The sequence below is a fragment of the Phalacrocorax carbo genome, chromosome 4, assembly GCF_963921805.1.
Source record: "Phalacrocorax carbo chromosome 4, bPhaCar2.1, whole genome shotgun sequence".
NCBI lineage: Eukaryota > Metazoa > Chordata > Aves > Suliformes > Phalacrocoracidae > Phalacrocorax > Phalacrocorax carbo.
The window spans coordinates 1667399-1693232 of NC_087516.1; the positions used below are offsets into that span (position 1 = coordinate 1667399).

The 25834-nt window shown below is 49.4% G+C and overlaps 1 protein-coding gene across 3 annotated transcripts in view; it reads right to left on the reverse strand.

The window, feature by feature from the left end:
• EXOC6B (exocyst complex component 6B) overlaps nt 1-25834 on the reverse strand; it is a 313474-nt gene that overhangs the window by 136550 nt on the left and 151090 nt on the right. For all 3 annotated transcript variants that reach the window (XM_064448801.1, XM_064448800.1, XM_064448799.1), the window contains exon 8: nt 18797-18865. In XM_064448801.1, coding sequence (XP_064304871.1) covers nt 18797-18865 — 69 coding nt within the window. The remainder of the gene's footprint in view (nt 1-18796; nt 18866-25834) is intronic.

A 25834-nucleotide genomic window follows, 5' to 3' on the forward strand; every position in this document is an offset into this window, starting at 1 on the left:
TAATATGCTTGCATGTGAAAAGGGGAGAGCTTTTCATACTGCACGGTAATGAGGGTCAGCGGGATATTACACTTCACCATATGGCTAATTTGCGCAGCAGGTCAAATGCTCTATTTGCTTTTTAAAGACGGCCCTATAGATTAAGCTGCACTAAAACAAAACACACCAAAAAAAAAAAAAATAGAGACTAAAGAAGCGTGAGGAAGAGATGCCCTCTAATGTTCGAGCCCGGCAGCACATCCAGCGCGGCGTGCAGGAGGTTGCGTTAAAATGAAATAATAAAATCTGAAGATGAGCAGGGTAGGGATGAGACAAGTCGCAGTGCTTTGGGGACCCCAGCTGCCTCGGCATCCCCCCACGCCCACGACGGGTACCCGCGAAGGACCGTCCCCGCTCCGACGAGGGGCTCCGGCGATCAGCGCGATGGCCCTCGTGAGCCGTGTTTGTCTTGGCGCGTCCTCGGCGCCGTGGCCCAGGCGTGACCCGCGGAGGCGCTTCCCGTCCCCGGGCCGGCAGCTGCCCGCACAGCTCCCAACAGATCTGGTGGGTAAAGATTAGGGAGCCGCACGGCCGGGGCGTTTGAAGAGGGTAAACACGCTGATTAACGAGCCTGGCTTTTGTAATCGCCTCCCGCCCTCCCCGCCACAGCCGAGTGTTAATTTATTAAATACATTAACAAAGGGCCTTTATTAGCGGCCTTAGCTTGGCTGGCTCCTTTCAGAGCATTACTAACTACATCTAATAAAGCTTTAATTGACTACTGCTTTTCGCAACCTCTGACCCGGGGTGACAAACGGTGGGGCCACGCTAGCGAAAGGAGGGGTTTCCAGCCCAGAAGAACCTGGCGGCTCGCGGGGATGCAACACGCTCGGCTGAATCCGACGGATGAGAAGTCGGAGACGAGCATCGCCTCGCTCCGTCTAGACCAGAAGCCAACTTCTTCCCACATCAGTCCCTTTTTATAGATGCTCCAGTTTTCCCAGTAGGAAGAAATCACAACTTGGTGAGAAACGTGAAATTTTTATGGCTTGTGTGATATAGAGGGGAGTGAGACCTAGGAATTGAGAAGCAGGTAGAAGAGAACCAGATCCTGGTGCTCACCAGCTCCCTAGCCCATGCTCCTGGTTAGCTGGGGCTGTAGAGAACTGAAAAACCCCACCATTTTCCCCCTCTGCTCGAAGGGATCAACACAAAAACAACTGGAGGGAGGTGGGGACCAGAAGCAGAGCACCAAATAACTGCTGTGGCCACAATCGGGGTTCCCACCTCCTTGCGGTGCAAAGCCATCAGGGAAGAGACAGAAAACTGCCATGGGCTACGTGATGGAAAAATGAAGAATTAAAGACTTAAAGGAAAAAAAGAAAGCTCAGAGCAACTAAAACTGCCAGCACAGAATTGCCTCTTCAGCTTGGTGAAAGGGTTGGCTAGCTCACACCTCCGCTTCTCCTCTCTCAAAGTCAAACACAAGCCGTGTCTGCCGCAGCTCTGCTCTCGAGAGCCCAACCTAACAAATGCTTTGCATCAGCTTCAGAAGGTGGAATTGAGAGTGCTGCGTAGCTATCTAAGCTTTCATTGAAAATAAATAAGCAGGTATTTCTAATCCTTGTAAATGCAGGGGGGGGAAAGCAGGAAAATGAGAACAAAGTGCCCTTCCATTGCTCAGTCCAGGAAAGAAATACTTTTTCAAATGCCACAAGCTCTTTCACCCCCTTCATGTTTACCTACAGCGGTACAACCGGGAAAAATCAGAAATACCCAGATTTAAAAACGCAGTAGCCTCTCTTCTGCAAAGCAGCAAGAAGTATTTTAACCTCATTCAGACAAAAAATAAAACCCAAAAGATCAGAAAATTTCATGTCTCTCAAACCCTTGGCAAGACCGGAGCCGCGAGGCCTTCCCCGCAGCCGTACAGCAGTGCCCAAGAGCTGTCAGGAGACACCCCGCATCCTGCCCGCGCGGGGCTCAGGCTGTGTTAGAGGTAACTAAATAAAACCTGAATTTAACCAGCAGGAACAACCAGCTTTCCTAACACGCGCGTGCAAACGCGACGTGACGGCAGAGCCCGGGCGCGGCGCCCGGCCGCCAACGCTGGCCAGCACCAGACCTGGCGTTACTGAAAAATAACACACAAGAACAGGGCAAACACGTAATCCAGCTTTTTTCCAGCATCATTTCTTCGCCTGCAGCAGCTTCCAGCGCAGGGACGACCTGAGCCACAAACCGAGTCTTTTTATGTAACAGCCCTTGATGGGTTTTGTCCCACAAATCTGCCCAATGGCTTCCCACGCCCATGTGAACCTCAACTGCCCGTAAGGCCTTGTGTCCGAGTTTCAGAGAAAACAGAGGTTAGAGATCAGAACATAATGTAAGTCTTTAAAAACTAGGAAAAACAGTGCTTATAATTTCATATCCTTTCTTAGGAAGATCCCTCTTGCCTAACAAAGCTGGAACAAGTGACTCATGCTGCTGCATGGCTCAGAGGAGCTAAAAGCCACCAAAAACCTGCAACCAAGCCCCAAATCTGGGGGCTGCCGTGGCAGCACAGAGGATCAGCACACCCGAAGCCTCCCCCACGCCGTGGCTAACCACGGAGAACTGGGGCTCAGGTGCTCTTATCTTCAAAGCACTCAACGGGCTGGATGCAGCACACAGAAAACACCTCCTCCTAAAGCTACGGGACAAAGAAGGCATCAACAACTCGCCTCTATCTATGCAACGGATCTCCCTCTCCCACTAATAAAGTTTATTTCTGCAGCCAGCAGAGCCTTTGCAGGGGTCTGTCAGGCTGCAAAATGCAGTTCTGGAAGGAATTACGCCCACCCAAAACCTCATCCCTTCCCAGACGCAAGCAGAGGAGAAGGATCGGGTGAAGAACTGACGCTCAAACCCTGCAGTAAGTCCCCTGAAGAAGAGAGAAGAAATATGTCCGTACAAAACAGACTGATTCTTTCTTGCAAATAAGTTTTAAAGCAAAATCACAAGCAGCAGCCCTGGTTTCAAGCACGCTCGTGTTGAGAACTTGCTTTCAGCAACTCATTGCACATTTCCCACAGCATCGCAGGTCTCGGGGAGAAGGGACAGCACCTCCTCCTTCGAGTTTATTCCCGTTAAGAATTTAACCTCCACACAAGCTAAGGACGACCTTCCGTGAAGAAAGGGCATTTTCACTTGGATGCTCATCGCTTGCTTTGGAAGCCAAGGAGGCAGCGGGCAGCAGCCGGGGAGAGGACAGGGAGATGAAGACCTGCCTCTTTTCCCAGGCTCGATCGAAGCTTCAAATTAGAAACTTGAGATTTCAATTACAACAGATCCTGTGACCCTTCGGTTTCCTGAGACAAAGTAGTTTCTTGGGCAAGAACTAGGACGGAAGCTCTCCGAGGGAATGCGAAACCCTTTGGCACATCAAACCACTGCTGACGGGGCAGACGGAAATGCTCCTCACCCTTACGGGTGCAACAGGATTGTCCTTTTTATCTAAAATCCTCAAATGCCTTTACCAGGTGACTCCGTTAATTCCAACCCTCCACAGTTGTGCTCTCGTTTACCGTTTGCGCAGGCCAAGGCATCTCAGCTGTACGGGACGCGTCTGCACGCAGGGAAGGAGCTGCACGAGCTGAACACGGGGGCTTGAGCGACACGCAGGGGTTTTCAGGGCAAAGCGAGTTCTCCTAATGCGACAAACAAGTAGCCACGGGAAATCTTCCAAGTAACCCAGGATGCGAATTCCGCTTCAATCACATTTTAATAGGTTTATATGTTAACTAGAAATGTGTTTTCTGTTTAATAGCAGTAGAAAAATTTAGTGTATTCACTACTGCTCAGTCATTGGTTTGGAGCTGCTGGGTGCATTTACCGAGAGCTAGGGAGCGCAAGGCTTTCAGTCTCTGCTACCCAAGTATCGTTTGTTTTGTTATTCTGCTTAGCCAGCACCAGGTACCACAGCTCTTCCTTCAACTAGACCAAGCAAAAGACTCCTGCCCCAGTCCAACATGCGATTTAACATCACCTTGTCCTAGTTAGAGAGAGTTGCTTTGCTTGGGTAAGCACCGAACACGTGGGCAAGCTTTTAAAACAGTGGGTTTGAATTTATCAAATCAATTCTCGATATTAAAAAGAGCTATGCTCACCCAGAAGGAACATAAAGAAAGACTCAAATACTTCAAAATATTTCCCTTGGGGGCCTTTTCTGATCTAAAATTTTTACTTTTTCATAGCTAGAAAGAAGAAGTACTCCAAATGTGGAGTTGCTGTGCCTGACAAATGAAGTGAAGCGCAGAGCACGCCGAGCTGTAAAAGGCGAGAAGGACATTAAACTTTTCTGAGATGACAGCTCGAGCTTTCACAGTTCCTCGCAGTTAGCGCTGCTCCAAAGGAGTAGAAAGTAACATGCACAAATTAAGATTTGTTGGAAAGTCTAATCTTCTCCCGTGATGAATAGCCAGAAGTTTATCTCTGAGTGGTAGCAGTGCAACAGAAGATCCAACGCGTGTTCGAACCCCGAAGACCAGCGACACCGCGCAGAAGTCAAACACAAACCTTTCTTCCCTATTTTTAATAGCTTTGCTTTTGTTTGCAGATGACAAAATACATCAAGTAACAGCGTACGTTTCGTGGTGATGCCAATGGCCGGGCCCATACACAAATACACCGCTTCGGTCTTCCTGGCGTCTAATGGAATATTTCCTGCCACCGCTCCAAGGACAGATACGCAAGAGATACTTTTCTCCTACCACAAAAAGGCTTTTCTAAATCAACCTCATTTCTGCCTTTAGACCTCCCAGCCACCTACAAATACATCCTGAGCATCGGATCCACCTGCCCACACACTGATCAACCCAGTCTCCTCCCCAGTAGCCCCATGGACACAAGCTGGTCCGTGCTGGGTCATAAACTGCCTTGAGTCAGGGGTGATGGGTTGCCTGGGTTTGGGCAATGAGGTCTTTGGTAAGAATGAACACTTTTACATGGTGGGACATGCCAGGAGGCACAGAAAGAAAAGCCTGTCCAAGTTTAAGTTACCCAGAATTAGTCCCTCACATCCCATAGGCTGACAGATACGCGGACAAAGGGATCCTGATTTCAGAACAAAGATCCTAAAAAGGATTACACGTTCCCTCGGCACTTCGCAGCCTTCATATCGCCCATAAAACCAGAGTCACACAGCATACATCTGTCCACACTGCTCCTCAAGCTCAGAAATTTGAAATCACACCCAAAACAGAAGATGTTTTGACATGTCAGATTAAGGACAGCCACCTCGCAGAGCAATTCCGCCAAGCACCAAAGCAGCTCCGAAGCAGAAGAGCACAAGACCCTGCAAACATCAGAGCAGGGCTCAGCTCTCCCCTCGGCCGGACTCACACAGGGACATTTATCTCGGCTTCAGCTAGCCCTGTCTCTGCAACGTGAATAACAGCTCCTCACCTCCCAGACGTAATACGTGGGTGAATTTTTTCTAAGGGAAACCATAAAGGAATATATAATAACTCAAAGCGACGCAGGGCTAAGACACATTAATATTAAGGAGGTTCTCTCGAATAAAAGCATCCCCAAACAAACCTTTGCTCTGCTGCACAGGGTACAACGTGCACATAGGAAGCATCATTCCTGAGAGCCCCAAGCGAGCTCCTATTTTAACAGCTAGAGTGGAAACTTCACCCATTTTGCACCGAGCCTTTCTTTCTGCGCAATCCCTCCTTCTACGGAGCCAAGCCCTTGGGTCTGGAGCACCCAGCCCCGCGCCGCTGACAAGCTCCGAGCTGGAGGAAGGCAATCGCCAAGCCTCGCACTGGGTAACGCTCTGAAGAAATCACTGCACGCTCAAACAATGGGATATTTGTCAAAGTACAGCTTGATCACCAGCAATCATCTGTTTTTCATAACTACATTTGACCTAAACTGAATTGACTGAACAAGTAGCCTGTGTTTCTCATTCTGGAAAATACGGCGGCGCTGCTCCCTCTCCAACCCCCCCGCTCCTTTTTAAGTCATACTTTTGAAAAGTTACAAAGCGATGATGTAGACAGATATTTCCTCATTATAAACAGCAGCGGCTAAACATTTTCAGGTTGCATTTTTGGCGATCTCCTCCCGTTCCAGGTGACCTGCAAGGTTAAGCGCACGGGGACGTGCCTTTCTCCTCCGCTTGCTTTCAATCCACCCCCTCTGCAAAGGAAAGCACAACCCAACACTTCCCAGTGTAAAATGAGCGGAGACGGTTTCTAACCACGTGCTCTTTTCATTATATATTTAAAATTCATTAAAACTTTATAATGAATGAGCTGCCAGGGAAAAAAATATATTCAGGACAAGCCCACAGGGTCTTCCATGCGAGGCCACCGTGCATAAAACCTCTGGGAGGCAACTGTCTGCTTGTAGAAGAAAGCTCGCGCTCCGGCCTCGAGGAAGGAAGGAAGCGGTGGAAGTCGGTCACAAGCTTTGCAAGGAAGGATGCATCCCCAACAGTTAATCAGCTCTTGTCAGGGCTCCCATCAATTAAGAGGGGAAAAAATAATCCCTCAATTTAAGAAGAGTGCAGAATGAGTCCTTGAGGAAGATGAAGGACGGGTCTGGAGGGAGGCAAAGGAGCCAAGGGAAGAGGAAGGTGGAAGGACAGGAGGCAAAATGTACTGAGAATGCAACGTGCAACAAATCTCACCCATTTTTTTACCCCCTGCTTAGTATTGCGTGTTTTAAGCCGTATGTCTCCTACCAGAGAGCTAATAATCACCGACAGAGAGGGTCTGCATTAACTGCAGAGACACACAGCGGAAAAAAAGTCCCCAAATCAGATATTTTCATGAGGAGACAGTTCTGTACCATGAGATGATTTCAGTTCAAGCACACGCTCAGGAAGGAGCAGAAAAGCACCCGCCCCGCACACCTCGTTCGAGCAGAAAAATGCAGCTCGCTCCTAAGGCTCTGCTATAAAACGTTTGGGTTGGAAAATTACATTTGCATATTTGGTTTTTCTGTTCTTCCATCACAGATCGCGGGGGAATGGTCAGGGAGCACGGAGAAATGAAAACAAAGTAATAAACAGACCTCCTGTTCCAAGCGCTGCAGAGGAACAGCACATCCAGTATTAGCTACACCCTCCGTAGTGGGGAAGAAGTCGTGTCCTAGCAGCCCACTTCCACGTTTGACAACTAGTTTTTGCCCCTTTTTAAGGCAGTGATCCACGCAATCTGAATTCAAACAGGCACACGGGATGCTGTACCTTCTACTCCCCACCAGAAGTGGACCAGCATGACCTCTCGTTTGACCAGCTCTCAGCTCTGCCCGCCTAAACCAACACGTATGTAATAATTATGGGTTTACAGAAAGGAGTTAAGTCAAGAAGCCAAACTGACCAGGCAGTGAAATAGCTGCGTTACACAGGCGTAAGCACAAGCACCAACACTCGGCTCATTTGAGCAGAACAGGAGTTCTCCTTCCTCCTGCCCATCACCCGCAGAGCTCTGCTGGGTGAGATCTGCCTTTGATGCCTCTACTCCCTGAAAATGCAGATGATAAAACTGGAAGGAGCGACCGGCAGACCGGAGGGGTGTGCCACCACTCGGCGCGGCCTGGGCAGGCTGAGAAAGGAGCTCAACAGGAACCTCATGAACTTCACAGAATCACAGAATGCCCTGAGCTGGGAGGGACCCACAAGGACCATCGAGCCCAACTCCTGTCCCTGCACAGGACACCCCAAATTCACACCGTGTCTCTGAGGGCCGTGTCCAAGTGCTTCTGGAACATCGCCAGGCTGGTGCCGTGATGCCTCCCTGGGGAGCCTGTGCCAGGGCTCCACCACCCTCTGGGGGAAGGACCTTCTCCTAATGCCCAGCCTAACCCTCCCCTGGCACATCTCCCTGCCGTTCCCTCGGGGCCTGGCGTTGGTCACCAGAGAGCAGAGACCAGCCCTGCCCCTCCTCCTGCCCTCGGGAGGGAGCTGCAGAGCGCCATGAGGGCTGCCCTCGGCCTCCTCTGCTCCAGCTGAGCAAACCCAGGGACTTCAGCTGCTCCTCTTACTGTTCCCCTCTAAACCCTTCCCCAGCCCCGTGGCCTCCTCGGGACACTCTCCAGTACCTTTATACCCTCAATGTCCTGCGGCGCCCAACGCTGCCCACAGCGCTCGGGGTGAGGCTGCCCCAGCGCGGGGCAGAGCGGGACAATCCCCCCCTCGCCCGGCTGCGATGCGGGGCTCGGTGCCCCCCAGGGCACGGCTGGCCCTCGGGGCTGCCAGGGCACGCTGGTTCAACTGGAACGCTCCCAGGCACCAGTACGTGCTGGGGGCGACCAGCTGGGAAGCAGCTTGGCAGGGAAGGATGCGGGGGTCCTGCCGGACACCAAGCTGACCGTGAGCCAGCAGTGTGCCCCTGCAGCAATGGAGGCCAGCAGACTCCCGGGCCGTGTTTGGCAGAGCACTGGCAGCAGGTCGAGGGAGGTGATCCTCTCTGCTCAGCACTGGCAAGACACAGCTGGGTCCTGCCCTGGGCTCACCAGAGCGAGAGACAGACATCACTGGAGCAAGCCCAGCAAAGGGCCACCAAGATCTTAAGGGATGGGAGCTTGTGACATACAGCGAGAGACCTGGAACTGCTCAGCCTGGAGAAGAGAAGGCCCACATGGACCCTCTCAACATCTACAAGCACCTGATGGGGGACGGAAGGAAGGCAGAGCCAGACCCTTCCCAGTGGTGCCTGGTCACAGGATGAACTGGAATACAGGAATTTCCATTGAACGTAGGAAAAAACCTTATTACTGTGAGGGTGATGAAACACTGGGGCAGGCTGCCCAGAGAAGCTGTGGAGCTTCCATCCCAACTGGACACGGTGCTGAGCAAGCCCAGCCTATCTGACCCTGCTTCTGTGGGGAGCTGGACACGGTAACATCCAGAGGTCCCCTCCAACCTGTGACGCTGTGAAGACGGACACAACAGTAGCTTCCCTAGAGGGCAATAACGGATATACACGTGGCCACCCATACGGGTCGATGGGCACCGGTTTAGTTAGAGGGTCTATACATAAAAATATCATGAGGCTTCCTATCCAGCAGCAGCTTAGACTACGTCATTCCTTACAATTTTTCATCCTGAAGGATTCCAAGGCATTTCAACCCTGAACAACCACCATGGCTAGAGCAAGACATGCTGCAGGTAGTAAAACCAGGAAAGAAGGTTTAAAGGCAAAAGGCAAATCCCTGCTCTCATAACAGCTCTTGTGGGTTGCTCAGTGTCTGTGAGTAGATGATTAAGTCTCCGCAAAGTGAGGAAGCTAGATCATTAGTCACCCAGACCTCCAGGTACCAGCTTCAAACGATAAAAGAGATGAGACACCTTTCTCAGAAGCCAAACCTCTCATTCTGAGGGATTCGGGAGAGCAGAGCCAAGGAAAACCTCTCTGAGGGCAACGCTCACCTTCTGAACGTGTTGCGCATACCCCTGCTTTTGTACACAGCAATTATCAGAGCTTTTCCATCGCCCTTCATAAAACACAACCCAAGCTGCCTGTTGATCTCTGAGCTGAAGCCACTTTTTTCTGTGTTGGGATGGCCGCCTGCGTGCTTCTCATCTTCCCGCTGCGAGACCACGGCTGCCCCGCAGCAAGCGGCTCCCGCGCCGCGCTCCGGGAATGCAAAGGCAGCGTTTGTTCATTGTACAACTGCCTTGTTTCCACATTTTCCTGAACAAAGGACTGAAATAGGGGGTATATGCGTCATAAGCCCGTCCTGAACACTGCTCACCCTTTCCTGCACAAATATTTGTAAACAGATTGAGAATTAATGTCCAGCCAACTCAAGACCCTTCATAAAAAAAGGGTTTTATTGAAAACAGGATGGCAATCATTTCCCAGATACGCTGCATATAGGCCTTTAAGATGAGAAACAACATACATAGCAGGAAAACAGCAACCGCAGCTGTGCACCAAGCCATTTTCTGAGATGCATAAAACATGGTGGCTTATTATTTCACAGCCCTCTCCTCCCCCTCAAACACACTCTCCTTTTTTTTTTTAAAAAAAAAAAGAGGTTTCTGGTCAGCACATGATAATTCCCCAGGGGTTAATTTATGCACAAAATACACAGCTTCACTAACACGAATAGCTCAACAGTCGTCACGCAGAAGAATCTCCCTAACGCCTCTTTTTCTAGCAGCCTTAGAGAGTCCACATCTTACACGTGCTCTGCTGAGATCGGGTCTGAGGCCCCGGATGACTAACACGGTTAACAGCACAGGGTAAGACGGGGCCAGCGTACCTCACACCTTCACTCCCATCCACAGCTGACTACGTTTGCTCATCAGCGATGTCCATGCGCGGAGCCCGGAGGCAGCGCCGCGAAGGGCAGCCCAAGCCAAGACTCTTCACTGCTAAGGGGGGTTCCCGGGACTCTGCTCTCCCCCCGAGTTTGGGAATAGTCAAGAGAAACTGGATCTGCTTCACCAGGGTCAAATTTGGGTCTAGTGTTATGCTGCAATATCTTTCACGTGTCACTACGAATCGGCACTGAGAGTGCCATTTCTTTATTTTTAGGAGCAAAAAGAAGTCCTGAATATTTAATACCAGCGTCAGCCCAGTGGAACGGTGTCGCTTGTTATCCTGCTGCAATAAAAAAAGGCTTTAAAAGTGTTATGCAAAAGAGCAGCTGTAACGATACTGGTGTCTACTCATTGCAGCAAGGCCAGCAGTGCCCACCGGCGTAACTGAGGGAGCTGGAGCAGAAAACACGAGGGGGGGTGAGGGAGGAGGGGGGGGCGAGGGAGGGGAAGGGGTGAGGAAGCATATCTAATACAGGATTACAGGGTAGATGGAGCCTTGGAAACGCACAGCAAAAGGAGAGGCAAGAGACAAAATGTAAAAAGATAACTTCAGCTTAATTTAACACGAAAAAAAATGCAGTAAGGGTGGTCAAACACTGGAGCAGGGACCCAGAGAGGCTGGGCAGTCCGCACCCTTGGAGAGCCTCAATACTCAACGGGATATGCCTCGGAGAACGCTGATATGACTTCAGATTTAGCCCTGAGTGGAAGGCTGCACCAAAGTCCTCCCTGAGTCTCTTCCAGCCTAAACCATTACGAGTCTATAACCAGAGGATGAGAAAAGAGTGGGAATGCTTGTTAGAGACTTCCCTTTCTGTTAAGCTGAGTTTTACCTTAGAAAACTCAATGCTCTTCTGGGAAATTCTTTGCAAATCAGCGCACTTCCGTCTCTATCACTTGTTATTTTTGAGATATCACCACTTCTGGACACCACCATAAAGTCCTCCAGGGTAGCTGAGGCATTTTCCAAGCACTGACGGGACCCTTCTGAGCCCCAGCGCCCGGAAATGGAGCAAATCTTAGGAAGAGCCTTCCCACACTTACACAATGCAAACAGTGGTGTTGGTCTTCAGGGTCCTTCAGCCGGCCTGTATCCTGCACCACCCAAGGTGAACACCTCCTGCCAAAATCAGTCCTGATCTTAGAGCTCCCTAGAGCCAAAGGCGCCATAGTAGCTAAAATACCATCCAAAAAGACATGCTTCCAACAGGTGGAAAAAGGTAAATGTTGGAGATGAGGGAAAATGCCTTCCCTGCCAGAGCGGTCAGGCCCTGGCACAGGCTGCCCCGAGAGGAGGGGGAGTCACCGTCCCTGGGGGGGTTCAAACACCGTGCAGACGTGGCCCTTGGGGCCATGGTTTAGGAGGCCTGGGGGTGCTGGGTTGGGGGTTGGCCTTGATGATCCCAGAGGTCTTTTCCAGCCTTAACAGTTCTATTAATCTATAAAGGCTGAAAAGATGATCTGAGGAGCTACAGCACACGCAACCTCGCTTCAGTCCCTGGGGAAGTCATGAGCTGAGTCTTCCCGGGACACGCTTCCAGGAATACAGAACAGAGGGGGACTGGGGACAACCACCATGAGCTTAACATGCCGACGATCTGATTGCCTCCCACGACAGCATGACAGGATTTATGGATGAGGGGAAAGCAGTGGGTGTCATTGACTTCAGCAAAGCTTTTGACATGCTCTTGCACAATAGCCCTGTATCCGAGTTTGGATGTCACAGTCTGGATGTGTGATCAGCTGGATGGGTAAACAAATAATTGTTCGGGTGGTCACATTCAGAGGGTCGTGATTAATGAGTTGTACCCAACATGGGAGCTGGTAACAAGTAGGGCACCACAGTGGGGTCTGTCCTGGGACCTGTCCTGCTCAAGATCTTTATCAGTGACATGGAGGAGGCACAGACTCATGCACTTTGCAGATGACACCAAACTGGGGGGGGAGTCAATATGCATGAGAGCAGGGCCACCACCATCCAGACGGTCTCAACATGCCAGAGGAGTGGCCTGACAGGAACCTGATGAAAGTAAGTAAGGAGAAATGCCAAGTCCTGCACCTGGGAAGGAAGAACTTCTTGCAACAACACAGACTGGGGACTGACTGCCTGGGGAGCAGCTCTGTGGATAAGGACCAAGAGCCTTGGCAGACAGCAAGCTGAACGCGGGCCAGCCGTCTGCCCTGGCAGCAGAGGCGGCCAACAGCCTCCTGGGCTGTATTAACAGGAGCAAAGCCAGTAGATTGAGGGAAGCGATTATCCCCCTCTACACAGCACTCGCTAAGACTATATCTATACCTGCATCCAGTTTTGGGCCTCCCAAATACAAGAAAGACACCGATAAACTGGAGCGAGTTCACTGGAGGCCACCAAGATGGTTGGGGCTGGAGCACTTGCCCTGCAGGGGAAGGTTAATGGAGCCTGCTCAGTCTGGAGGAGTGACTGCTTCGGGGGGACCTAACATCCACCTTCAGTACCTACAAGGAGGTCACGGAGCAGAATAAGTTGCCCTGAGAGGTTTTGCAGTCTTGGTCCTTGGAGGTTTTCAAGACCAGACCAGAGAAAGGCCTGAGTAACCTGGTCTGATGTCAGAGCTGCCCCTGCTTTGGGCAGGAGGTTGGACCAGAGACCTCCTGAGCTCCCATCCATCCCGAACGATTCGATGAAATACTGAACAGATGCAATATATTTTCCACGGTCAGGACTAACAGAGCCAGTCTCTTATTCTAGCCACTACGAGTGGAATGGGATCGAGTTGATCGGGATGAAATCAGCATTCCATGTAAAATATCAGTATATTTTCCGTGAGTGACTGCGGAGTTTTGCAAAGCCCTGGGAAAGCACGGCTTGCTGCTCCTACCCTCAGGTGACAAGAAGTCTGCATCCGGGCTATTGTAGTAAACCTCCTTATTTTTTTTTCCCTCCCCCTAACATGTCTGTTTTTCAAGCTGAATATTTTAAGAATCAAGGCTGCCTGTGATCATATCTAGCCAGCTTAGAATGAACGCTGATTTCTTTGCTGCTTCTTTGATCGAAGCCAAGTGGTTTTCTCATGGGTAATAAGGTCACAGGGTTAAAAGAGCAATATGACAATTACAAAAGTTAAATCTATTGCCACTACAGACAGACACACTACCCAGGGTCCATTAGCACGTAGTACAGAATGGTTATCACAGGTCACTGACACCAGTTCACTCTAATGGCTTTTCCTGTGTCCTTATCAATCCAGTGCACAAAGTGTCTCACCCTCAGCCTTTCCCTATGATCTCAGTGCTGTGTTTATAGCTATCTAACTCCACCAGGCACCAGTGGGTCAGCCAAGTCAGCAGACAGTGAGATATGCCAGGACACAACGATGGGACAATCTGCAAAGTGTCTGAGATGAACAAGGAGTTACCAGAGACTTCGAGAAGGAAATTTTTTCCACTGCTTCCCCCCCCACCCCAGAAAAAAAAAAAAAAGTTTTAAAGTTCCCAAGGACACCGAGGGAAAACTTTACAACCTGATCACAAAAATAGAATAAACCACAGACTTTCCACGGTGCAGTTTGTGTTTCAGTATCAAATAAAAGAAACAACTAGCATTACAAAGGGAAAAAAAAGAGACGTTTTCATATGAAAGAGAGGGTTGGGTAGCTCTTATTGTTTGAATTGTGGTTCCTACAAGAGGCTTTCTCATCCCTTGAAAGAAGAACTTTAATTGTTTTGCCCCGTTACCAAAGAACAAACATTTTGGTGGGGAAGCTGGAGCCCCCCCGGAGAGGTGGGGAGCGGTCAGCAACGACCGGCTGCGTCGCGGCCACCACCGGCAAGAGGATGAGCAACCAGCCTGCCGATTTATCAGCCCACAAGGCAGAAGAAGGAGGATCAACGCAGGCAGCACCGTCGCTAGCACACTTCTAAGATGAATAACAAGAATAAAAAAAAAAAAAGATTTAAGCGGAGGGCTGGGAGGAGACCAACGACCCGCCGCCGGATTTGCGGCATCTCCCACCTCCGGCGAAACCTGCTCGGCTCGGAGATACAAGGTGGTGTTTCCCATCCTCGGCCGAACAGTTTGCCTTGAGTCCCTGAGCCGGAGAGCCCCGCGCAGCTTCTGCAATCCAAACGTAGCAATTTTAGCGATAAGCAAAAATAACCCCTAGTTTCTCCTCCCAAGGCCGTGCTGGCTTCGCACAGCTGAGAGATATAAAACATTATATCCTTCACTAAAACAGGCAAGCGACAAGGTACCGAGCGGATACATTCTGTGCACAATGAATGCGTTTTAAGATAGGAATTTAAAGACATTCCTACACTGATGATTTTTAGGAAAGGGAGGGGTTTATTTGTTTTACTTTTTTTCCCCTTTCCTCATGTATTTTGTGCATCAAAGCAGCTTTAGGGTTAGAGGGGCTCGGGGTAGAAGCAACACAGCAGATAAAAATGTCAGTGTTAAGATACAATAAATTAATAGTAAATACCTGTTAACTGCTATTTATCTAAATTATCCAGCTCTGGGATTCTCCAGAAATACTTTATCAGCTAGGAGGCAGCTACAGTTTTAAGCCTGTATTTACATCAGAATCTGCTCTCTTTTTCTTTTTTCTTTTTTCTTTTTGGACACTTGTTCTTTACCCTAAAATGACCCCTTTGTAGCTCGGATCAAAGAGCTGGGAGTGTCAATACCAGTGTCTTCATGAACATGTGAAGAACCTCAAAGTAATTGGTAACCAATTAGCATAAAGCTACAAAAACCCACCTAGCGAAGGCAAACCCTAAATGAGTACTAACAGGCAACAGCGCTGGCTGAAGCAGGAGCTTCAGCGACTTAAATCACCGTCAGCTGTCTTTGAGACAACTTCTTGGGAGCACCCTCTGTGCAAACGGCTCTTGGCTTTTTATGGCTTCGGGGGGTTTTTTTTTAATTCCTTTCTGCTCTTCGTTGACTCTTTGCTTTCTGCCTTGTTACAGCTTACGGGAAACATAAAACAAAAACTGCTTTTCATTTTATGTTATGTAAAGCAAAGCAATTCCATGTCTTGGCCTTGAAATACAAGGCACCCAACAGCTGTTCAGATGCTCCAGCAGATAAACCATCTGGCCCAAACCTCACCTTTCCTAATTTATTTTGGATATCGATCAAAGCAACTCGAGCATTACATAGACTTTGGTCAAAGACAACATAAAAGATAAAAACGTCAATGGCAAAATCACTTCACTGGAATATCCTTGTTTCTTCTTTATATAATAATATTACCATTTTCAACAAACTTCTCTATTAACTCAAGGAAAAGATATACCTGATACCAACAGCCTAGCAGTCTAACCACGCTGCAGACAAATGTCCTTAAATAGCACATCGCCGCTGAACAGAAACTAAGTGGGGTTTAGTGTTTGGGATCAGCTAAAGCTAGACATGGACTTTGGCCAGCTGACCAGGACAGGCCCCAGGACCCCCGTGTCCTGGCTCTGCTGCTGGCTCCCCCCCGTATCCCTTTGATAAGACGCTCCTGGCATCTGAAGAACCACCATAACCATGGTTCCAGCTCTTTTTTTTTCTTTAATTTCCCTAGGAAAAGGACAGCATGCATTTGCCTAAAACTACCAGGATTCTCACCGAGACTCCGAGGTTGTTCTGTGGTTACCGATTCGTACCAACGTGAAACCAAACCTGTCATCTGAAAAGCCTTTTTTCATGCAATTCAGAGTGTATCTGCTGCACGCAGAAACCACAGGCAGGGTAAGGACTTGTTGTTCCGGGCACTGTTTGGGAACATAAATCCAAATCGTGAAATCAAAGGGTTATTCGAGCAAAGGGTTACCCGTGTGTACGACTCCACGTATAATACACAAATACACTCTTGTGATGTTTTGCTCGATATCTGCAGATATTCAAAGCCTCCCCTACGCCCATTTCTTCCTCAAGACATCATCAGCTGGCCGTTTCTCACAAGAAAAGGAATCGCCGATGAATAGTCCCATAAAGCATCCCAGCAGAGCCTGTCCTCCCCGGAGCCGCCACCACGCCAAGGTCCAACTCTCAATTAACCCCCGCCTGACCTTCCTTCACTTTCTTTCCCCCTCCTCTGCCCTTCCTGAGAAAGTTCAGCGTTTCCTGGAAAAGTCTCCTCGCCTGTTTGATATTGTACTTCGCCTTGGTTGCTGAAGGAAGGATTTACAGGTGCCTGGCCCCCTCTGTAAGACCATGACCGAAGGCTGACCTCCCGTTACAATATGTGAACTTCTGCCCTGCTGATAAGGCTGGCAGATATGAGTAGGATTTTTCAAATAATCCTTTGGGAATTTATAAGCAGCACAGCCATAAAACCGAGGTGACTGGAAGGTCGATTTCACTAAAAATAATAAATATCTCAATGTTTATTCAACGTGGGCCTTTTTAACTGCAGGCCAAGCGTTTAGATAACGCTATTGTAAATGACAAATATTAGGATTTTTTGGTAACTATTACATTATGATCCTTCCGTCTGACACTGATGTGGCCGTTTCCCTCGATGCTTGCTGGATCTCTGACATTGTTCGAGCCAAGTTGGGCCTAGAAAGCCAAGGCAGGATTCAATCACAGGTCAGGAAAAGGGCAATTCTCTTTTCGGGAGCCTTTACTACAGTTGGTTACCTTTTTCTCTCGCTCCTGTCTCACCACCGCACCTTCTTTAGAGTTCTGCTGTATCTTTGGTCTCATTACTAGTGCTCTTGGCTGGAATAGAGGAGGAGTAGGAGGAGAAGGGTTGAATGATCTCAGGTCAGGGTGGGGACAGAGGACGCTAACCCACTGGCGCGAAACCCCTGCACCAGGTTTAACCTCGCCATCTCCAAGGCCGCGGCGCGATTCCCACCTCCAGCAGAAGCCAACCCCATCCAGATCCACCGCCGAGCGCTGCCCGTGAACCCGGCTCCCAGCAGCAGCGTTTCCCTAATACGCTTCGGAGGGCCAATGGCTGTTTCAGGTGAAAAAGTAAAGCGACAAGACAACAACAAAGCCCCAACGTAGAAACGAGACCTTTTCAAACGTGCAAAACCATTATATCCACCGCCGAAAGCTCTTCATCCTTTTCATAACAGCGTTATACATAAATACCCAATTAAATAAATACCCTTGCATTAAACAAATGCACCTAAGCTACACAAATAGGATTCCTAATCCTGTTTTCATTACGCGTACTCTTCACTGAAGTTTCTCCGAATAAAGTGACACTTGGAAATCCACAAAGTGTTTCAGACCAGTTGTAATCTTCAATTAGCACGTTCCCCGAGCCGGGCTCCCAGCGCCAGCTCTGAGGAGGAGGGTCTTGTCCAAGATAAACAGAGTAGCACATTTTGGGTAGGTTAACTTTTTCATTCCAATAAAATATCATGGCAGCGTGGCCAAATTACATAATTATTAACAGATGAGGGCACAAAGATTTTATATAAATGTTTTTTATGACAATTCTTTTCCTTTCGCAAATTCATTTCTATGTATTGCTGGAGACACTGGCTTTAGAAGTGCCTTAAAAACAATTATCTCTCAAGCCTGGCTCCGCCGCGGAAAGGGAGGAAAGCTGCGAACAGTGTGCTCCTTTCATCTGCTGCCTGGGCTCCGGATTGCTCAACCGCAGGAGAAGAGCCCAGCGAAAGCTCCCTCTCTCCAAAGGACGCTAAAGAACGGACGCAGGCAACGCAGGTCCCTTGGATCCGCGGATGCCAGCCTCGTACGCTGCTGGAGGCATCTTAGGGATTAAAAGGTGAAGGGTAAGATACAAAGGGCATCTCATCTGCCCTTGTTATGAATAAATAAGTAAAAAAAAAAAAAATCAATACCTTACATACTCATAAGGCCTCGGAGAAAACGTAGCTCACCTAGCAGCCTACAGCCGCAGGGGCGGGAGCTCCTCTCCAAAAACTCTCGAGAGGGCGACACGGATCAGAGTAACGCTTTTTAGCCAATAACCAAACACAACCACGGAACGGTTCCAGTTTGGCCGTATTTTTCCAGTGTACGCAAAGCCTAACCGTCGGGAAACTGGGAGCGATACAGTCACCTGGTGCATTTGGTGGGACGGCAGCAAGTCTGCTCCTGTCAAACAACGTTTGGAGAGCGGCGGCGGGTCTCCTACGCGCAGCAAACTGTATATTTAAAACCAATTTCTCCCCCCGCAACTCCTCCGTTTGCACTGAATAACGAAGCTATTGTGGTCAAAGAAGAATTCTCAGAGGAAAACTATATAACCAAGAAATACATATATTATAAACCCAGGGTCTGCGATAGTTGGAGAAAATATCCCTTTATATTTCTGTGGCCTACATGAAGTAACTGTGTGGTTTTTACCCAAACCCGCCCAGCGCTGGCCTGCTTTCCGCTTCAGGTAACGCGCTTCCCAGCTAGGTGAACGTTAATAGATGTTTTGCAATCACCTCCTTCCAGCAGCACCGGTGGAAGGAGCTGCGCCCCACCGTCTTCACTAAACCCCAGGCCAGAGTCAGCACCGGCCCCCCGGGCAGCAGAGAGTCACTTACCAAGACGGAGTATATGTGCAGGCATCGGTACACCGGGGAGAAGTCCACCAGGTCCTGAGCCCCAGGCACCTAAAAGAGAGCGGGAGGTCAGGGTGAAACACACGGAGCACATCCAGGTGAGTGGAACTCTGCTGTATCACACACAGGTAAGGGCAGCCCCAGTGCATGCAAGCCCGAGGGAGCGACACCAAGATGGCAGGTAGGTAACAACTAGAGTCATTCCTGGTATCCATCTATAGCTGACACTATTCACATTTTTAAAGTTTCTTGAAGTAGGAAAATTTCATGTAACATTGCTCTCACTCCATTTACGTTCCCCCAGGGAATCATGTTGCAGCATTTGGCCCTCTGTTAGCCAGCTCAGCAGAGATTTAATTTTGAACATAGGCTTAAATACAAGTCCAAGCATCCTGGCACAAGCTGTTCTGGTACTTATGCAACAGGGGGGAGAGAAAAAAAATCTTATTCTTTAGATTTCTAGTTTGATTTCTTTAAAAGCTCTTTTTTTTATTTTTTTTTTTTTCTTAAGAAATGCGCACCACACTGACTCCACCACCTTTCAACAACACAGCGAGTCTTGCACAGGGACGAGGAAGATCATTTCTGAAGGGTGGGATGGAGGGAGGGAGGACGAGAGGAAAGATCAGAGAAGAAATTTGCATACAAGAAGCTCGTGTCCTTTGGAGACATTCAAGCCAACGCAGCATTAAGCTTGTTGGCCAAGGCATAAAGCTAAGGCAACCCTCCTTCTCCCCCAAAATCCAGAGAGGAGGGGAGTGTTCTGTTGACATGTGGTGGAGGAAAGGGGAGAAAGATGAAAGGGACCAATGGACGGGCCTGGGAAACGTGTTTATTTTATATATATTTTTAATTACGCTTAAGAGGCATTTCGGCTAAAAAGGAGGTCGGATGAAGATGACAGAAGTTGCTAGTTGGATGAGGGTACGCAAGCCTCAACCAACACTGCCCGAAGCGCCTGGGGCACGCAGTCTTCTCATCTAAAGCAATGGGTTCAAGCAGGGGAGTGCAGAAGTTAGAGGCTGCAAAGGCAAAACTCAGGGGATTTTGTTAAACAGCCTCTGTATAAAGCGGAACTGGAGCTGTTACAGAATCCACCCCGTGCAAAGCATCTCAGCCCTCGGCGCTACACAGGTTCTTGGTCAGAGCCGAAACAACGGAAGAAGCCACGGCGAGAGCGCAGCGACAGGCGGCGGGGGAGCATCCCACCCCGCACCGCCAGCATCCCTCCGGCACCCCCAAAGCCGTGCCAGTGCCAGCCTGGCGGGGCGGGAGGGGAAGCGGCCGGCTCGCTGGGAACACGGCAGCAAACCGCGTTAGCGGGGCAGGGCCCGAGCCTGCGCAGCCAGCCCGACGGGCACGGCTGGCCCACCGGGAGCGGGGAGGGCTTCCGAGCGAGGGACGGGGCTGCCGCCGCCTGGGTGAGCCTCTCCACCTTGAACCCAGCTGTTCAACACGCCCCGGCAGAAGGGCTGCAGCTGAACCGAGGGCAAGCAGCTGTGAAGCACAGCTCGCCAGTCTCGCTAACATCTCTTTACCTTTTATAAGGCCATATTTGAGAAGTGCAGGCACTAGGCAGCAGTTTTAGTGCGTTAATGCCAATTTTATCATGTCTTCCCGGTCATTTATTTTCCATTTACAGTCTCCTGGGCCTTCTAATGCTCCCTAAATAGCTCCCAAATCCAGTTTTCAGCTAGTTTGCGGATACAGATTTTGCCTTGCTGTGTTCCTCCAGCATTAAGCATAATTGGTCTCCGGTTGGTAAAACAGTAAAACACTTCTGGGCTCAGAAATCCCCGATTGCAAAACTGCTGGAGATCAGTAAAGCAGCCAGGGAAGTATCGGTACGCGCTCGACCCAGCCATCCCCCGGCGACCACCATCAGCGTGGGGAAGCTGGACTGGACGGACCCGAGTCCACCCTGTGTTCTTCTAAGGGAGGAGAAATCTGTCATCCCTTCACAACATCATCAAAGCAGGCGATGTTTTCCTCTGAATTTGAATTCAGGATCAAACGGTTTTGCTCCTCTTGGGTTTGGGGCACTAGCTGAACATGGTCCACGGAGAAATATTTCTGATAAAGATTTGTGAAATCAGAATATTGCCAAAAACGGAGTTTACTCCCCCAGAGAAATTCTTTCAAAGCAAACTGCAACATTTGCACAGTCTCTGATCTTCTGTAAAAACTTTTAAGCCCACACACACACACACACACACTCTCTCTCGCAAAAAAACCCGCTGGACTATTCCGCAGAGTTACCATCTCGGAGACGTTAACAGCCTTAAAATCGCTAAGCCAGGCAGAGCACTATCCGACGCGGGAGCGCAAATCCTGCACCCCGAGAGAGCCCTCTGCGAACAGAAGGCTCCGCACCCAAAACCCCGCCGGGATTTTATGCAGGGTATAAACCTATAATATATTTTAAGGAAAAAAGACCACCTCTTCCACATGTAGCCAGAGCCCTACAACAGAGAAACAATAATCCCATCGTCTGAAATCTTTCCAGACTAAACCAATATAGGCCCTGGATATACAGAATATACGAAGTTATCTCTGCGGCTAGTTTGACACGTTGCACAATTTAAATATATCTAATATGTACAAATGCAGATATTCATCTCATTTAGATATTTAGCCATATGTAAAAATTCAGGCTCAGCCCATCCCCTTCAGCAGCGACTTGATTTTCTTAGCCAAAGCCACACTACCAGTGTTCAAAAAAATAAATAAATCTTTGATTTTTGAAACTTGACGATGAAATGAGAGCTAGAGCCGCCTCAACAACAGGACTGATTACTCCCCTGACATCTCCCCTTCAGCCTGATCTTTTTTTTTTTCTTTTGATTTGCAGAACAAAGAATTTATTCATCTTGTCCAAAAATTTCCCAGTCCACAAAACATCAGCTTCGTGAACCTCCTTCCCAAACCCTGCATCCAGCACGTTCCTGGTGCTGAGGGCAGAGGCAGACCTGTCAGTCTCTGTAAACAGCCAAACCGTCTCCTTTTGCAAGAACATTTTCAGTTGGGTTAAACACTGCCTGTGGCAAATTTAACCCGTGGAAGCCAAGTTTTCACTGTACACATTCGGCTGCAGCTGCCACCAACACAAGGCTGGCCCAGAGTAAAGGGATGCTCTGATCTGGCTTCAGACAAATTGGTGATGAAACGGCGTGAATCTCTCATCCGGGTTAATTTTTGACGTAAAGACATGTCACAAGCACGGATACACTCGCCCCTCTTCCAGTGAGGGGAAAAAATCCTCCAGACTTAAACACCTGGGATTCAAGGGAGGTGTTTGATGAACCATCTCACGGGCTCGTTGACTGACGTACAGGGATGAGCCAGTGCAGAGGAACGTGAGCACAGGCAACACCGCACCCGCAAGGCTCAAGGCCGATGGGCGACGTTGGGCGGGCTGGGTCTCGTCACGTCACGCACACGCTGCGGAAAGCACCCGCTCACCTTAGCGAGTAGGACTCGACTCCCCGGAGTAGCGTTGGTTCTGCGCCACATCTGGCTCTGCAGCCCTCGGCACGGGAAGGGCACGGGGCTGTTGGAGCGGGGCCAGAGGGGGCACAGAAATGCTCCGAGGGCTGGAGCCCCTCTGCTGCGAGGCCGGGCTGGGAGAGCTGGGGTGGTTCAGCCTGGGGAAGAGAAGGCTGCGGGGAGACCTTAATGGGGCCTCCCAGGGCTTAAAGGGGGGCTGTGGGAAGGGTGGGGGCAGCCTCTTTAGCAAGGCCTGTTGTGACAGGACAAGGGGTGATGGTTTGAAACTAGAGGAGGGGAGATTTAAACTGGATAGAAGGAAAAAATGTTTTACAGAGAGGATGGTGAAACCCTGGCCCAGGTTGCCCCGAGAGGTGGTCGATGCCCCATCCCTGGGAACACCCAAGGCCAGGCTGGACGGGGCTCTGAGCGACCTGGTCTGGTTGAAGATGTCCCTGCTCGCTGCAGGGGGTTGGCCTGGATGACCTCGAAAGGTCCCTCCCAATCCAACCCATTCTGTGATTCAACAGATCACATCTCATCTCTTTGGAAGCACTTTACCCCGTGCTGAATGAAGCTACAGAACAAACCATGCTGTAGATTTGCTACATCTTGTGTGGTCTTGGTGTCCTTTGACTGCCCTGGTGTGTCCCATGGCTTAACCTTAGGGGAAAAAAAAACGACCGCATTTGCAGAGTCCAGAAGGTGCTCAGGAAACTGCGATGCTGGAAGCAGTCAGATGGTCCTGCAGACTAACTGACCTCACTCTGGCTCATGTTATAGACAACAGGCAGACAGCTTTGTCTGGAAATAGAGAGGTTTCTCTCTGGGGCCAAGATGTATTTTGCATAATTAATAGTGGAAGCAAACAACAGGTGGAAGCTGATGGCACCTAACAAAGCCACTTATCAGGGGAAGTCAAGAAAGCTCTCTGGGGTCCCTGCTCTGGCTCCCAAAACTTTGTAAGAAATCCATTACACTCACTTGGAGAATTACAACTTATTCCTACTGACAGATCAGCCTGAAAGAACACCAGAAGCATGACGAATTTTGGCTACACCTCGCACCTGCTGATGCCCCGGGTGCCAAACTCCTTCTCCAAAGAGAAAACTGCCTGGAATTTGTTGATTCATTCTTCAAAGACAGTTGAGTGGCCGTTACTCTGAAGCGTGATATCCTTCCTTAAAATTTCCCCTCTCCCACAAAGCAACACCAGGGAGTCCAATTTGACCCAACCACTTCACAGACACCTGACCAGCCTTTTTTGGGGAAAAGAAGAAACGAGGCACAACACAAGCGAGTTTGTCCAGCCGCATTCAACAAGATCGCAAAAGAAAAGTCACTGAAAATGAGAAGAATCTGCATGAGCTTTGTAGTTTCTTGGATGCTTTTTACTACAAAGGGAACAGCTGGCACAAACTGAACAGACTGTGGAGCTACTCCCTGTGAAAGCCAATTCTCCTTCTGCAACTTGAGATTCATAAAAACGAACTGAAGCCTTCTCCCAGCTCCCTTCACAGCTGGGCCCGTTCCCTCTCTCTGATGATAGTGGGAGCTTCCACCTCAGCGAGGCATCCGCATTTAAGTGGGACGAGTCTGGACCGTAATGGCTCCAAACTGGAAACACTAAGGGGGTGAAGAACCACATCTCTCATTCATCTTCTTGAATGCAGCTGGCAGAGCCCTCTTCTGCTCCAAGGGAGTGAAGGATCTACACTAGAACACAGGCAGCAGTAGAAGCAAAACTCTTTGACTCTTTCTTCCCTTTCAAAGCTTTTCCTGTAAGCTTTGCTGCAGGGAAAAAGGGATTGCTCCACAGGGGTGAGGAAACATGCGCTCTCTAGAACAGTTCATCCAGCCTAGGTGGAGAACTCCATAACACAGCCTGAAGGGCCTCAGATATTTCCTAGAGTAAAAAAAAAAAAAAAAAAAAAAAAAAGATATATTTACCCCACTTTTTCCAGCCTATGCACCAGGATCAGGAGCTCTCCTGCCTAAACTTCATCAGAAACACCTAGGGCCACGCTGTTTTCAATTCTGAGCAGGAGTAGGTGCAAGGTGCCCTTCGTTCTTCCCTTTCCATATTCAACCAGTCATCACTGGCTGTATTCCAATCAGAAACCCGGGGTTACTGGTTGGATTTATTGGACGTGAGAGGTCAAGGGCAAGAGCTACCAGTGCAGTCTTTTGATGCTTCAGGGCCATTTCTTTACTTGCCTAGTGACTTTATTCTACAAGAGGCCGGCTTTGCTTTCTCCAGGCTTTCTTGTTAGCCGTATTCCATATTTTCTTGAGAAGTAAAAGCCTCAGCAATCTTGGTGGGAAGCAGAGCGCAGCAAATGGCACGTGCCCGCTTCTTGCAGTACTGCCTCTCTCAGCCTGGAGAGCCTTCTTCGCTGCCTCAGACCATGGGGGCTGTGCAGGAACCGAGACGCAGTTCCCTTGCACTCAGAATACTTAACATTAACATTTTTAAGCAACTAGGATTAACTTTGGAGACTCAAATTCTGCATCAATAATATTTCTGCATAGACCAAATCATCGTAGGGAGAAAGAGTCACACCAGAAGATGAAAAGCTAGGAATGAACCCGTCAATCACGAAATACAATTTTGCAGTTGGCCTGTAATAAAGAACCCTTACCAGAGAACCTCCCATTAACATTTTACACGCTGCACTGGTTTCATCTGGGATCGAGTTCGTTTGCTTCACTGCAGCCCATATGGTGCTGTGGTTTAGATGCGTGACCAAAAGAGTGTTGATAACACACCAGTGTTTCAGCTATTGCGAAACAGTGATTACACACATCAAGGCCTTCTCTGTTTCTTACTTTGCTCCCCCAGCAAGTAGGCTGGGCCTGGGCAAGAGGCTGGGAGGGGACACGGCTGGGATGGCTGCCCCCACCTGACCCAAGGGATATTCCATACCGTATGATGCCGTGCTCAGCAATAAAGCTGGTGGGGGGTAGGGGGGCAGATTTTTTCAGAAGGAGCCATTGCTTGGACACTGGCTGGGCATCGGTCTGCTGGTGGGAGGTGGTGAGTGATTGCCTTGGCACCTCTTGGTGGGATTTTTTTCCCCTTTGCTTATTAAACTCTCTTTACCTCAATCCACAAGTTTTCTTGCTTTTGCCCTTCACACCATCTCCCTAATTCTCCTGGGGGGAAGGGGGTGAGGAAGCAACTGGGTGGGGGCTTAGCTGCTGATTGGAGTCAACCCACTACCCACACATGACACTCCTTCACATTTAGAATTATAGAATCATAGAATCATTTATGTTGGAAAAGACCCTTAAGGTCATTGAGTCCAGCTGTTCACCCAACACTGCCAAGTCCACCACTAAACCATATCCTCAAGCACCACGTCTGCACGGTGTTTGAACCCCCCCAGGGACGGTGACTCCCCCACCTCTCTGGGCAGCCTGTGCCAGGGCCTGACCCCTCTGGCAGGGAAGGCATTTTCCCTCATCTCCAACCTAAACCTCCCCTGACGCAGCCTGAGGCCGTTCCCTCTCGTCCTGTCACTGGTGACTTGG